At 44.5% G+C, this 16,291-nt stretch overlaps 1 protein-coding gene across 2 annotated transcripts; it reads left to right on the top strand.

The window, feature by feature from the left end:
• Positions 1 to 4,705: 4,705 nt before the first annotated feature.
• LOC119296229 (phospholipid-transporting ATPase 1-like) lies at positions 4,706 to 12,206 on the top strand. 2 transcript variants are annotated; one of them, XM_037574629.1, is made up of 9 exons: positions 4,706 to 5,073; positions 5,529 to 7,443; positions 7,752 to 8,082; positions 8,224 to 9,073; positions 9,297 to 9,420; positions 10,083 to 10,302; positions 10,475 to 10,933; positions 11,016 to 11,299; positions 11,700 to 12,206. In XM_037574629.1, exons 2-8 carry the CDS (start codon positions 5,688 to 5,690, stop codon positions 11,215 to 11,217), a joined length of 3,942 nt encoding a protein of 1,313 aa, XP_037430526.1. In that variant the 5' UTR covers positions 4,706 to 5,073; positions 5,529 to 5,687; the 3' UTR covers positions 11,218 to 11,299; positions 11,700 to 12,206. The 2 variants fall into 2 exon arrangements, with proteins under 2 accessions (XP_037430526.1, XP_037430525.1); XM_037574628.1 differs by having other exon boundaries at positions 5,526 to 7,443.
• Positions 12,207 to 16,291: the final 4,085 nt, after the last annotated feature.

Below are 16,291 nucleotides of genomic sequence, written 5' to 3'. Positions count from 1 at the left end.
ACGGTGCATACTCAAGGAGAACACTTCTTGATAATTTAGTGAGAGATCATCTTAAAATGCTACCATCAATCAAAGCAAGATAAGATGCATAAAGGATAAACATCACATGCAATCAATATAAGTGATATGATATGGCCATCATCATCTTGTGCTTGTGATCTCCATCTCCGAAGCACCGTCGTGATCACCATCGTCACCGGCGCGACACCTTGATCTCCATCGTAGCATCGTTGTCGTTACGCCATCTATTGCTTCTACGACTATCGCTACCGCTTAGTGATAAAGTAAAGCAATTACAGGGCGTTTGCATTTCATACAATAAAGCGACAACCATATGGCTCCTGCCAGTTGCCGATAACTCGGTTACAAAACATGATCATCTCATACAATAAAATATAGCATCACGTCTTGACCATATCACATCACAACATGCCCTGCAAAAACAAGTTAGACGTCCTCTACTTTGTTGTTGCAAATTTTACGTGGCTGCTACGGGCTTAGCAAGAACCGTTCTTACCTACGCATCAAAACCACAATGATAGTTTGTCAAGTTGGTGCTATTTTAACCTTCGCAAGGACCGGGCGTAGCCACACTCGGTTCAACTAAAGTGAGAGAGACAGACACCCGCCGGTCACCTTTAAGCAACGAGTGCTTGTAGCGGTGAAACCAGTCTCGTGTAAGCGTACGCGTAATGTCGGTCCGGGCCGCTTCATCTCACAATGCCGCTGAACCAGAGTATGACATGCTGGTAAGCAGTATGACTTATATCGCCCACAACTCACTTGTGTTCTACTCGTGCATATGACATCTACGCATAAAACCAGGCTCGGATGCCACTGTTGGGGAACATAGTAATTTCAAAAAAATTCCTACGCACACGCAAGGATCATGGTGATGCATAGCAATGAGAGGGGAGAGTGTTGTCCACGTACCCTCGTAGACCATAAGCGGAAGCGTTAGAACAACGCGGTTGATGTAGTCGTACGTCTTCACGATTCGACCGATCCAAGTAACGAACGTACGGCACCTCCGAGTTCAGCACACGTTCAGCTCGATGACGATCCCCGGACTCCGATCCAGGGGGTGTCGGGGATGAGTTCCGTCAGCACGACGGCGTGGTGATGATGATGATGTTCTACCGACGCAGGGCTTCGCCTAAGCACCGCAACATATGACCGAGGTGGAATATAGTGGAGAGGGGCACCGCACACGGCTAAGGAACGATCACGAAGATCAACTTGTGTGTCTTTGGGGTGCCCCCCTGCCCCCGTATATAAAGGAGCAAGGGGGGAGGCCGGTCGGCCCTTGGGGCGCGCCAAGGAGGGGGAAGTCCTCCTCCTAGTAGGAGTAGAACTCCCCTTTCCTAGTCCAACTAGGAAGAGGGAAGGGGGAAGGAAAGAGAGGGAGAGGGAGAGGGAAAGAGGGGCCGCACCCCCCTCCCCTAGTACAATTCAGACTCCTCATGGGAGGGGGCGCGCCACCTCCTGGGCTGCTGCCCTCTCTCCCCCCTCAGGCCCACTAAGGCCCAATACTTCCCCGCGGGGTTCCGGTAACCCCTCCGGCACTTCGGTTTTCTCCGAAATCACCCGGAACACTTACAGTGTCCGAATATAGTCGTCCAATATATCAATCTTTATGTCTCGACCATTTTGAGACTCCTCGTCATGTCCGTGATCATTTCCGGGACTCCGAACAAACTTCGGTTCATCAAAACATATAAACTCATAATATAACTGTCATCGTAACACTAAGCGTGCGGACCCTACGGGTTCGAGAACTATGTAGACATGACCTAGAACTGTTTCTGGTCAATAACCAATAGCGGAACCTGGATGCTCATATTGGCTCCTACATATTCTACGAAGATCTTTATCGGTCAAACTGGATAACAACATACGTTGTTCCTTTTGTCATCGGTATGTTACTTGCCCGAGATTCGATCGTCGGTATCTCAATACCTAGTTCAATCTCGTTACCGACAAGTCTCTTTACTCGTTACGTAATGCATCATTCCGTAACCAACTCATTGGCCACATTGCTTGCAAGGCTTATAGTGATGTGCATTACCGAGAGGGCCCAGAGATACCTCTCCGACAATCGGAGTGACAAAACCTAATCTCAAAATACGCCAACTCAACATGTACCTTTGGAGACACCTGTAAAGCTCCTTTATAATCACCCAGTTACGTTGTGACGTTTGGTAGCACACAAAGTGTTCCTCCGGTAAACGGGAGTTGCATAATCTCATAGTTATAGGAACTTTGTATAAGTCATGAAGAAAGCAACAACAACATACTAAATGATCAAGTGCTAAGCTAACGGAATGGGTCATGTCAATCACATCATTCTACTAATGATGTGATCCCGTTAATCAAATGACAACTCATGTCTATGGTTAGGAAACATAACCATCTTTGATTAATGAGCTAGTCTAGTAGAGGCATACTAGTGACAATATGTTTGTCTATGTATTCACACATGTATCATGTTTCCGGTTAATACAATTCTAGCATGAATAATAAACATTTATCATGAAATAAGAAATAAATAATAACTTTATTATTGTTTCTAGGGCATATTTCCTTCAGAAACACCATTGAGACAGAAGCAAACCCGACAGATCTCACTGCTGGGTCACAAGCACCACCCTTTAGCGAGTGATTTGTGAATGAAAACAATATTATTTACCAATGTGGGGTTAAATCCGGTGGATCTCGAGTAGGGGGTCCCAAGCCGGCGATCTTGGCTAGATGGTAACATGACGAACAAGAGACACGATGTTTACCCAGGTTCGGGTCGTCTCGAGGAGTTAAAAACCTACGTCTTGCTTTTGTTGTATGAATTGTGATGGAGTAGAAAGTACAAGATGATCTACCTCGAGACCATATGTGAATTTATCTAACTTAACCCTACGAGCTAATCTCCTAGGCTTATATATGGACCGAGGGTACCTAGGGTTACATGCAGGCCGGTTACATCTAGGGACAAGCTTGCCGATAATTCGAACACATCTTGAAGTGTGCGCCAAGTCTTTGGAGGACTCCAACTTGAGTACGCTGGGAGCCATGGTAAACACGACCCATTCCTCAGTTGTCTAGGGGTCCTCGGTCTGGCCCATGACTGGCCGAACGACGTGGCTAGCACTCCCTAGTCTAGGACACCGTCAGGGGGTCCCGAACTGGCAGACTTGGTGCGATGATAATGGAGACACAGAGTTTTACCCACTAGGCTCTCTCGAAGAGATAATACCCTGCGTCCTGCTTTGATTGTATTTATTTGAGGGAGTACATATTATAGGAGGATCTACTACGAGATCGTTGTGTGTCGTCTACACACACACACACACACACACACACACCAGGAGGGGGCTAGGGCTTACATATAGATCACTTACATATAGGGTAATCTGGGGTAGACGACCTCTAAGTTTTGGAGTAGGCACCAAGTCTTCGGAAACATCCCATCTTGACGTTGTGGGCTTTGACGAACATGGCCCACCAATAAATCATCATGGGGGTCATTGTCCCGGCCCTCCTAGCCGGGAGACGATGTGGTGAGCACCCTCTAGTCCAGGACACCATCACTACCCGACCTAGAGGAGAGAGGAATACATGAGGAGTGGATGACGAATGGACGCCATGGCCGGGCCAGGAGTTGAACTTGAGAGGGGATCAGAGAAGAGGAATGTGTGTGTGTGTGTGCGTGCGTGCGTGCGTGCACGTGTGTGTGTGTGTGTGTGTGAGAGAGAGAGAGAGAGAGAGAGAGAGAGATGAACTTATAGGTCATCACATATGACGTTCCACGTGGCGGGTGCCCGTCAGCGAACATAGCTGAGAGCCAGGGAGGGCTAGAGACATTGAATGCGCCGGTGGTTGCCGGCCGGTGAAGCGAGAGAATGACTGCGTTCCTCTTGCCGTCTGCACACTAGGAAGATGGTGACAACATCATTGACACAGATGGTGGGGTTCAGCATAAGAGACGAACAAGGCGGCGATCGACTGTTCGAAGGAGAAGGCGGCGACACGGGGTTGGCTCTGGCAGTGGGAGGTGTGGAGAAGGAGCAAGTAGGGTGGATCGAGCACGATGTTGCCCTTTATATACCGCTAGGTGAAATGATGAAATTGCCTTGATGGGTCATGTAAGTTAATACAATGGAATGCAATTGAAATTTTACCCAACAATCCAGTTTAATCGTGGTGAATATCCAATGACTCATGGGAGATAAGGCAGAGATCAAACGCAAACAGGTTTAGATCGCCGGTTCAATCATCGCAAATATCCAACGACTCACGCGAGATCAGACAGAGATCAAACAATAAATATCACAGACACGTTTCGATCGCCAGTTCAATCGTGGTGAATATCCAACGACTCACGCGAGATCAGCCAGAGATCGAATGATCAATATCGTAGACAGGTTTCTATCGGTTGTCTAGACTATGTGAGAGCTCTATTTTATCCAGATATCTACTCTTGGTATTGGCTACCGTGAGACTATAAGCTGGCCATTTACAACATACGGTAATTGCACGGTAAAGGCGAGTTGTTTTCGGAAAATTGGTTCAGCTGAAAGAGGTTGAGAAGCGTGAGATTTTAACCGCCAAACAAGAACCCACCCAGGGGCAGAACGGGAAGAACCCACCCAGGAGTAACTTACACAATCGTACGTAGAAATCAGAGGTGGATTGGGCGAATGATTCGCGCTCCTCCACCCGTCTACCACTACGCCTACGCCTACGCGCCGTACCACCTTCTCCTCCTCTCCTCCCCGATCTCGCCAGCCAGCCAGCCAGCGAGCGCCGAAAAAGAAAAAAGAAAAAAAGAGTTCCCACACCACACACCCCGCCGTCTCCTCCATCTCATCCTCCTGCTGCTCCTCGCCGTCGGCGGCTTCAGCCCCTAGGTGGACCGCCGCCGGATCCGACCGCGGAAGCTCCCCGCTTCCGCCGTCGCCGCCGCCGCCGCCAGATCCGCGGAAGCGCGCCGCGGATCCGCCGTTCCGCAACCCGCGCCGCGAGGGCCGAGCCTTTCAACTCGGCATTGGCTTGGTCCGATCCGGAGGCCTCTTTTTGGTGCGTGTCCTGTTTCTGTCTGGTCCCTCGGCTGTCTCCCTTTGGCACGATCTGAGATCTTTTTTTCTTGTGTTTTTTTGGATATTCTTTTTTGCTGGAAGCGGCGTTGATTGTTTGATCCAGCTTCGAGGCATAGTTCAGAGATTAAGAAGTTTGAGTGAGGGATTTACTAGCTCCGCGACCATAGTCTGGTCTGTTTCGTATTAGTTGTTGAGGGGGCAAGCGGTGCCATGCTTTTTGTGGGGTTTAATAAAGTTTAGTTCGTGCTAATTTAGCTGCTCTATTTTAAGTTAGTTACCTGCATTCAAGTCAAGCTTGTTGAAATGTTTAACCCAGCTTTGAGTAATATTAGCTTGTTTTTTTTATCATACTCCAATTCTTTTTTCAGCTGTCGATTTCACAATAATCATGAGCTGAGAAAAATTCAACTCCAACTCTCTCTTTTCTTTCAGCAGGCTGAAGAAATCTGTGGTCTTCGAGGTGTCCATGGTGCAGAATCGTCAAGTATGAGATGTGTGCGGAACATGGTGTGCTGAAGTCCGGTGTGAACTTGCCCTCCTGGTAACTTGGTTGCTTACTGGGGTGATGCATGGGCTGGGACACGGCAGTTATATATGAGTACCGTTGACCCCTTGCTCCTGTCATCATCCGGAAGTGCAGACTCGCCTTCAAAGTATACTGCTTCTGCCCGGCCATCGGTGGGCTCATTGAACTGCCTCTGCCGTGCTGATTCATGCTCTTCCTCAGTGTATGAGGATTGCGACACTGCTTCTGTTAATTTTGCGGATGAAGGGGATGCCATACCAAGGCATTGTCCGGAGGAGTCTGATGTGAGCAGGGTGGCAGAGCGATTCCAGTCTGCTGATTCGCATTTCTTCCATCGTCTCTCGGTGGAATGCTCTCAGAAGGAGAGGCAGCGGAAGATTTCTTGGGGTGGTGTAATGGAGATGCAGCGGTCTCCATCATCCCTAGAGGTCGGAGTAGTATCTTCCTCCCAGGAGAAACCAAATCGACCCCCGAGGGGCAGGAACAAGAGCTCGCATTTTGAAGACCTGTTTTCATCTGAGCAAGAGCATGACCCAAGGCTAATTTACATCAATGATCCTGACAGAACAAACGACCGATATGAATTTACAGGAAATGAGATTCGAACAAGCAAGTATACTTTGATTACTTTCCTGCCTAAGAACCTCTTCATCCAGTTCCATCGGCTGGCTTATGTATACTTCCTAGTTATTGCTGCTCTTAACCAGCTACCTCCTTTAGCTGTGTTTGGAAGGACCGCTTCATTGTTCCCGCTACTTTTTGTGTTGTTTGTGACTGCTATAAAAGATGGTTATGAAGACTGGCGTCGTCACAGATCTGACAGGAATGAAAATAACCGAGAGGCACTTGTTCTTCAACATGGTGATTTTCGGTCGAAAAAATGGAAACACATTTGTGTGGGGGAGGTTGTCAAAATTCATTCCAATGAAACAATGCCATGTGATATGGTCCTGCTGGGTACAAGTGATCCAAATGGTATAGCTTACATCCAAACAATGAATTTGGATGGCGAGTCAAACCTGAAAACAAGGTATGCTCGCCAGGAAACTGTTACCATGATAAGCCACAGCTCATATTTGGGGTTGATCAAATGCGAGCAGCCTAACAGAAATATCTATGAGTTTACAGCTACCATGGAGCTGAATAATCAGAGGATTCCGCTTGGCCAATCTAACATTGTATTGCGTGGGTGCCAGCTCAAGAACACAGAATGGATTATTGGGGTCGTCGTCTATGCTGGCCAGGAGACAAAAGCTATGTTAAACAGTACAATATCCCGTTCAAAGAGCAGCAATCTAGAGAGTTACATGAACAGGGAAACCCTTTGGTTATCAGCTTTCCTCTTGATCACATGCTCAGTTGTTGCTACAGGGATGGGTGTATGGTTATTTAAAAATACTAAAAACCTTGACGCACTACCATACTACAGGAGAAAGTACTTCACCTTTGGCCGGGAAAACAGAAAGGATTTTGAGTTCTATGGTCTTGCATTGGAGATATTTTTCTCCTTCTTGAGTTCTGTGATTATCTTTCAGATAATGATACCAATATCATTATACATCACCATGGAGCTAGTTAGAGTGGGGCAGTCATACTTCATGATTGGAGATACTCGGATGTATGACAGTAGTTCAGGTTCAAGATTTCAGTGCCGGTCATTGAATATCAATGAAGACCTAGGCCAAATACGATATATATTTTCTGACAAAACAGGTACCTTGACTCAAAATAAGATGGAATTTCAGCAAGCCAGCATCTATGGGAGGAATTATGGGAGCTCCTTGCAGGTCACTAGTGACTCATCACATGAAATAACCATTGCAGGCAAGTTAACTACTTTTTCTCTATAATCTATTTTGCAGCTCTTTTTTTCCGTTTTAGATCACTCTTTCATTCCTATAGTAATAATAAAAACCTAGATGATTGGTGATCGATTGGCATGTGCAACTAGACCCACCTTTCTCCAGGCTGAATTACTACCCGTTATACTTAATTTAATTAGCTCAAAGTAGTGAAAGTTCAAGTTTCTAGTTCCGATGACCGAAAATGGAATTTTGAAACTAGTAAAGACACAAGTACAGCTGGTATTTGATCGTGTACCTATAAATGATTAAGTTTCTATCCTTCTGCAGAGTCATCGAGCCAACATGACAGGAAGCCCAAGTCAGAAATCAATGTTGATGCACTACTCTTGGCACTTCTGAAACAACCATTGTTTGGGGAGGAAAGACTCGCAGCCCATGATTTTTTCCTTACTTTGGCTGCATGCAATACTGTCATTCCAGTTAGCACAGGAGGTTCTCCTGATTTGACCAATGAAGTAAGTGAGGTTGGTGCAATTGATTACCAGGGGGAATCACCTGATGAGCAGGCCTTAGTAATTGCAGCTTCTGCTTACGGATACAAGCTTGTTGAAAGAACAACTGGCCACATTGTTATAGATGTTCAGGGCGAGAGGATAAGGTAAATACTAGAACATTCTTTGTTTTATGAGAACATTTAAGCTACCTTTAATTTCTTTCCGAGTTGACCATGAAATGCATTTTGTACCTGTTGACAATCTTCTACCTGTATTTCACGGAACAATTTCATTGTCACAAACAGGTTGGATGTTCTTGGTCTGCATGAATTTGATAGTGTGAGAAAAAGAATGTCTGTTGTTGTAAGATTTCCAGACGACAGTGTGAAAGTTCTTGTCAAGGGTGCTGATACTTCAATGCTTAGTATTTTGAGGACCAGGAACCATGATGGACTTTTCGATTCTTTGCACGCCAAAACTATAGAAACTACAGAAAATCATTTGTCAAGTTATTCCTCAGAGGGTCTACGAACCTTAGTAATTGGTTCGAAGTACCTCAGCAATGAAGAATTCAGTGAATGGCAGGAAAGGTACGAAGAAGCTAGCACCTCCATGACAGAGAGATCGGCAAAGCTCCGTCAGGCGGCAGCCCTTGTAGAGTGCGATCTGACTCTTCTGGGTGCAACTGGAATTGAAGATAAGTTGCAGGATGGTGTGCCTGAGGCCATTGAGTCCCTCCGTCAGGCTGGAATCAAGGTCTGGGTTCTCACAGGGGATAAGCAAGAAACTGCTATATCGATTGGTTTATCATGTCGATTATTAACTCAAGGTATGCATTCGATTATCATAAATGGTTCCTCCGAGATTGAATGCAGGAGCCTTCTAGCTGACGCTAAAGCCAAATTTGGAATCAAGTCGGCTGACCTTGGAAAGCAAGATGTGGAAGATCTGCACAACGGTGATGTTTCAAAATTAAGGTCCTCTAATGGTCAAGCATCTGAAAGTGGAATACAAAACTTCCAGTTGACTGGAGTTATTGCTAATGACAAGTCAGCAAACATTGAGGAATCACCAAATTTTGATGATGCTGAGTTAGCACTGATAATTGATGGGAACTCCCTTGTGTATATTCTAGAGAAAGATCTTGAATCAGAGGTTTGTGATCATATCCTATTTATCTGTTAATAATAATAATGCATATCTTTGTGTTCTGTTTCAATTGGTCAAACATATAGTCAATAGCTTTAGTTCAGCAATATTAGTTGCTATTTTAGTGCATACACCATGGCTGCACATGTAACTAATACAAGTTGACGTACAAAAATACCGGTCATACTTGAAGCAATAATTTCATATTTGCCAACTTTCTATTTGACAGTTATTTGACTTGGCAACCTCCTGTAAAGTTGTCATCTGCTGCCGTGTTGCTCCTCTGCAAAAGGCTGGAATTGTCGATCTGATTAAAAGCAGGACGAGTGACATGACCTTGGCAATCGGTGATGGTGAGATTCTGTATCTGATTCATGTTGCTATGTTGTTAGTGAGCATATCGTATATTTTAGTCTTCCTTATGTATTAATTGGCTTGTCCAATGGTAAAATATGTAGTGCAAATTACTAGTGATAATAACTTGCTTGAACTAGAATGCCAACTTTTTGGTGATTTGTTTCTTTTTAGTTTTCCTCCTATAGTTGAACCACATCATGAGTGTTGGTGCTAAAAGTATTTTATTTTATTACATCACCAGCCGAATGATAGTGCGAATACCGGTAACACATGGTTGCACCTACGTTTTGTATCTTAGGTGTTTGAATGTTTTTTTTTTGGTTGTTGTATCCTGGCCATCATCTCGTGCATTGCATATCTGTAAGAGTGCAATTCAGCTATGCACTGGTAAGAGTTTATACGGGTTTATACAATAACAAGCACCCAGTCGCTTAACCCGGCAATTAGTACAGAGCCACAAATCATTTCTGTCAGTTGCAATTGAGATAAAATAATACGACACTCTAGGATGATGCCAATTTCTGTTTTCGCTGTACATCAAACTTGTCAAATTTTTTTGTCACCTTGGAGACGCAGCTAACTGTTTCCTACACTATTTGGTCTCTGCTCACGTTCATATTGACAGTCTTTTTTTTTTAATCTTGTTTTCTATTTGCAGGGGCAAATGATGTTTCAATGATACAGATGGCTGATGTTGGTGTTGGTATATGTGGTCAAGAAGGTCGTCAAGCAGTGATGGCTTCAGATTTTGCTATGGGGCAGTTCCGCTTTTTGAAGAGATTGCTTCTTGTACATGGGCACTGGAATTATCAGCGTATGGCATACATGATTCTCTACAACTTCTATCGGAATGCTGTCTTTGTGCTAATGCTCTTCTGGTACATATTCCCTCCTCTATGCTTTTTTCCTATGCTGTAAGCTAAGTATACCTGTGTCATCTAGTGACTATTCAAATGTAAGAATATACAGAAGCATCATCCTCCCACCCCTTTTGGCCTTTTTGGCATCTTGTAATGCAGGTTGATCTAATTTTTTAATGATTTGATGTAGGTATATCTTGCACACTGCATATTCCGCAACTCTTGCGCTAACAGATTGGAGTAGTGTTTTCTATTCCCTTATCTACACATCAGTTCCCACAGTAGTGGTTGGTATTCTAGACAAGGACTTGAGTCACAATACTCTCCTTTATTATCCGAGACTATATGAGGCAGGGCTTCGAAATGAGGGCTACAATATGACACTCTTCTGGATCACAATGCTAGATACCTTGTGGCAAAGCCTTGTCCTTTTCTATGTACCTTTCTTCACATACAATATCAGTACAATGGACATATGGAGTATGGGAAGTTTATGGACAATTGCGGTGGTTATACTGGTCAATATTCATCTGGCCATGGACATTCAACGTTGGGTGCTTATAACCCATCTCGCCATATGGGGCTCTATAGCTGCAACGTTTTTGTGCATGGTGTTAATAGATTCTATACCTATATTCCCTAATTACGGGTAAGTTTTCACTGATTTGCTCTCTTGATCCCTCTTATTTATTGTCCAAAGGTGACAAGCCTAAGAATCTTATATTTGGCAGGACACTATACAATATGGCTGCTTCAAGAACTTACTGGCTTAGTGTTTGCCTTATAATAGTCTTGGGGTTGCTTCCTCGGTTTCTTTGCAAAGTAATATATGAGACCTTCTGGCCATCTGATATTCAAATAGCAAGAGAAGCTGAGTTGTTAAAGAAGCTGCCTCAACAGTTGCGATCAAGGCCTGAAAGTGATATCAGCTAACAATGGGTCATGCAGTTAGTTCGTCACCCAGTTTGGGAACTGTGTTGATTCATTTGTTGAGCTGATCTTTTGTTAAAAAAAGGTAAGTTTCATTCATGACTGCCATATGATTATTATTTAGTTTATTCTACTATCATGTTATTAGACACACGCAAGAGCACAGTTTGCATTACTTAACTGCAGTCAAGTTATGCATTTATGACTTTGTATTAGTAGATCATAAGAAGTAACAACGTCCTGTCTGCAATCATGAGCTAGCAGTGTTTCTGTAGGATGAAGATTGAAAAGTCACATGAGCTGCAGTTTCAGCTATTCGACAACTATTTCCAGTATTTTTTTAGGCACAAACATCCCATTCTGTGACTTGCACTTTTATACTGTAGTTGATATTGTTCTTCCTGTAGCATAGCGTTTAAGTTTTCATCGTGGACTAGTGCTGACCTGCCGGTTATGCCTGTTGTTTTGTGAAATTACTGCCCTAGATTATACATGAGGACACAAGTTAGCAAGGACAAGAGATTCTGGTTGTAGAAGAGGCTGAAAAATGCACTGAAGCGGCAGTTGCGAAGAACTAACTGTATGGCGAGGCATCAAACAGCTTCATCCTTGGGGGGTGTGGACTAGTGATCAATCAGATGACAAATGTACAGATAAGGGGGGAATGATATATACTCTGTAATTTAAGATAGAGTTGTGTCTAGGAGGAAATAAAGAGGTACATAGATACAGATTCTTTTCGCACTTTGCCAAATCTTTTGTATTACCTGACGATATGTTAACCATTTCCCTTTTCTTCCCCCTCGTTGAGGTTTTAGGTAGCTTATAGTGGTGTGTCCGGTTGGAATTTTACGCTTTAAAAGGGTACAGGATAAATTTTCCTAGTGAGATCCAGAACTTCAGAAATTTGAATCCAACATTGGAAAAGATGTACAAGTCCTACAAAGGGTGGAAATTTCATTATATCTTTTTTTGTGGGGTTTCTTGCTGAATTGCCCTGACAAAGAGTGTATTTTTGTGTGCTTTTGCTTGCCTTGCTGATTATTGCCCCCTAATCTGTTTTTGACGCAAAGTGCTATTTTTGAGGTTTTTGAAGCTGCTTGAGCCACGTGGCGGTCTAGTTCTGAGACCGATGAACACGCTTTGGCTGCGACGGCAAGGTCCTTGACCGTCGAGAGCTCCATCAGTGAAGGAGGAGCCTGCCGGTGGCAAACATCACGCCGCCTCACAACTCCATCCAAAGTCCAAATCGAAGCTCTCCCACAGCTATCTTGCGACACCTCAGAGTCAGAGGGCACTAATGACGAGGGAGGCATTCTAATTCGCCCGGTGGGAGCGGAGGAACCAAAACTCTAGCATCTCTACCTGTTCGGTCCCCCAAGGGCTAGAAATAGCGCCTCTTGGGGCGATATTTTCGGCGGGCGGGGCTCGGAGTTCGGCCCAAATTTGGCGTAAATTAGACCCAAATTCGGTACACTTTGGCACAAATTCAACAAAAGCTCAATTATCACATAGTTCATCACAAAAATCAATACAAATTAAATAGTTCAACGAAGCAAACTCATAATTCGAACACAAATTAAAACACATCGAACTAGGCGTTATCCTTGAGCCTCCATAGGCGCTCCACCAGATCGTTCTGCAGTTCTTGATACACCTGTGGGTCTTGGATCTCCTGACGCATATTGAGGAAGGCAACACATGCTGCCGATACCCGGTGATCAATAGTTGCAAGAGGACCCTGCTTGAAATATGGTTCAGTGTCAAACACTGGCTCTTTCCGCGCGCTCTCAATGATCACGTTGTGCAAGATGACAAAACAATTCATCACCTCCCACATCTGAGATTTTGACCAGGTCAGAGCAGGATACCGGACAACAACAAATCGAGAACGGAGCACACCAAATGCCCGCTCAACATCCTTCCTGCAAGCCTCCTGACACTTAGCCAAGTAGGAGTTCTTGCCTCCTGGCACAAGGTTTGAGATAGTCTTCACAAATGTGGACTATCTTGGATAGATACCATCTGCTAGGTAGTATCCCTTGTTGTAGTGGCACCCATTGACCTCGAAGTTCACCGGAGGGGCATATGACCTTCAACAAGCTTGGCAAAGACATTCGAGCACTGCAGTACGTTGATGTCATTCTGAGTTCCTTGAGGGGAATGTTGTAATTCAAAAAATTTCCTATGGTCACGCAATATCTATCTAGGAGATGCATAGCAATGAGACTGGAGAGTGTCTCCACGTACCCTCATAGACAGAAAGCGGAAGGTTTAGTAACGCGGTTGATATAGTCGAACGTCTTCACGATCCAACCAATCCAAGCACCGAAAGCACGACACCTCCGTGTTCAGCGCATGTTCAGCACGATGACGTCCCTCGATCTCTTGATCCAGTTGAGGACGAGGGAGAGTTCCATCAGCACGACGACATGGCGACGATGTTGATGATGTTACCGGCGCAGGGCTTCACCTAAGCACTACGACGATATGACCGAGGTGTTAAACTGTGGAGAGGGGCACCGCACACGGCTAAGAGAATAACTGTTATGCTTTGGGGTGCCCCCTGCCCCCGTATATAAAGGAGGGAGGAGGAGGAGGCCGACAAAGGGGGAGGCACGCCAAGGGGGGGGGGTCCTACTAGGATTCCAAACCTAGTAGGATTTGCCCCCCCCCCCTTTTCCTAATCCAAGAGGGGGAAGGAGGGAAGGAGAGGGAGAGGGGAAGGAAAGAGGGGGCCGCGCCCCTCTCCCTAGTCCAATTCGGACTGCTAAGGGGAGGGGCTCCCACTCACTTTCTTGTAAATACAGGCTTCTCCAAAAGTCTGTATAAAACCATATGCTTTGATCACACTATCACGTTTATTCCAACTTCGAGAGGCTTGCACCAGTCCATAAATGGATCACTGGAGCTTGCACACTTTGCTAGCACCCTTTGGATCGACAAAACCTTCTAGTTGCATCATATACAGCTCTGCTTCCAGAAATCCATTAAGGATTGCAGTTTTGACATCCATCTGCCAAATTTCATAATCATAAAATGCGGCAATCGCAAACATGATTCGGACAGACTTAAGCATCGCTACAGGTGAGAAAGTCTCATCGTAGTCAACTCCTTGAACTTGTCAAAAACCTTTTGCAACAAGTCGAGCTTTGTAGACAGTAACATTACCGTCAGCGTCAGTCTTCTTCTTGAAGATCCATTTATTTTCTATGGCTTGCCGATCATCGGGCAAATCCACCAAAGTCCACACTTTGTTCTCATACATGGATCCCATCTCAGATTTCATGGCCTCAAGCCATTTCACGGAATCTGGGCTCATCATCGCTTCCTCATAGTTCGTAGGTTCATCATGGTCTATTAACATGACTTCCAAAACAAGATTACCGTACCATTCTGGTGCAGACTGTACTCTGGAAGACCTACGAGGTTCGGTAGTAACTTGATCTGAAGTTTCATGATCATCATCATTAGCTTCCTCACTAATTGGTGTAGGAATCGCTGGAACTGATTTCTGTGATGAACTACTTTCCAATTCGGGAGAAGGTACAATTACCTCATCAAGTTCCACTTTCCTCCCACTCACTTCTTTCAAGAGAAACTCCTTCTCTAGAAAGGATCCATTCTTAGCAACAAATATCTTGCCTTCAGATCTGTGATAGAAGGTGTACCCAACAGTTTCCTTTGGGTATCCTATGAAGACGCATTTCTCCGATTTGGTTCGAGCTTATCAGGTTGAAGCTTTTTCACATAAGCATCGCAACCCCAAAGTTTAAGAAATAACAACCTTGGTTTCTTGCCAAATCACAGTTCATAAGGCGTCGTCTCAACGGATTTTGATGGTGCCCTATTTAAAGTGAATGCAGCCATCTCTAAAGCATAACCGCAAAACGATAGTGGTAAATCAGTAAGAGACATCTTAGATCACACCATATCCAATAAAGTACGGTTACGACGTTCGGACACACCATTACGCTGTGGTGTTCCACGTGGCATGAGTTGCGAAACTATTCCACATTGTTTCAAATGAAGACCAAACTCGTAACTCAAATATTCGCCTCCACGATCAGATCGTAGAAACTTTATTTTCTGGTTACGATGATTTTCCACTTCACTCTGGAATTCTTTGAACTTTTCAAACGTTTCAGACTTATGCTTCATTAAGTAGATATACCCATATCTGCTCAAATCATCTGTGAAGCTAAGAAAATAATGATACCCGCCACGAGCCTCAACACTCATTGGACCGCATACATCAGTATGTATTATTTTCAATAAGTCGGTAGCTCGTTCCATTGTTCCAGAGAACGGAGTTTTATTCATCTTGCCCATGAGGCATGGTTCGCAAGCACCAAGTGATTCATAATCAAGTGATTCCAAAAGCTCATTAGCATGGAGTTTCTTCATGCGCTTTACACCAATATGACCTAAACGGCAGTGCCATAAATAAATTGCACTATCATTATCAACTTTGCATCTTTTGGCTTCAATATTATGAACATGTGTATCTCCACAATCGAGATTCAACAAAAATAGACCACTCAACAAGGGTGCATGACCTTAAAAGATATTACTCATATAAATAGAACAACCATTATTCTCTAATTTAAATGAACAACCGTCTCGCATGAAACAAGATCCAGATATAATGTTCATGCTCAACGCCGGCACCAAATAACAATTGTAAGGGCATGTTTATCCCTAAGGTGTTTTGGTGATTGATGACAATGCTGTTGTGGACTAATCGTGTGCCTTGAGTATTTCAGTTGCTTCGTCATTAGGCACAAGACGGTTTGGTACCCCTCAAAGACTATTGAATACGGTGGTGTTCTACGTCTCTTTTGGTGGATTTGAGTAGTATGATAGTCGTTCTATTAAGAGGGGGTCCGTGGTGAAAAGGTTTGGGTGGAATCATCACGTACACGTTTTCTTCCTTTACCCCGCCTTTCCCTTTGCGCTTTGGAGCATCCTCCGTTATCTCCTTTACTGTGCAAAAAGAAGGATTCCTAAGTGCTGCTAGTTGAGGCATGCGGTAGTACTACTCCTAGGAGCGGTAGTACCGCAAGCTATCGCGGTA

This window comes from Triticum dicoccoides, chromosome 4B, assembly GCF_002162155.2.
Source record: "Triticum dicoccoides isolate Atlit2015 ecotype Zavitan chromosome 4B, WEW_v2.0, whole genome shotgun sequence".
Taxonomy (NCBI): domain Eukaryota; kingdom Viridiplantae; phylum Streptophyta; class Magnoliopsida; order Poales; family Poaceae; genus Triticum; species Triticum dicoccoides.
Note: the sequence above shows the minus strand (reverse complement) of the source record. Positions and strands in the feature narration are given on the sequence as shown.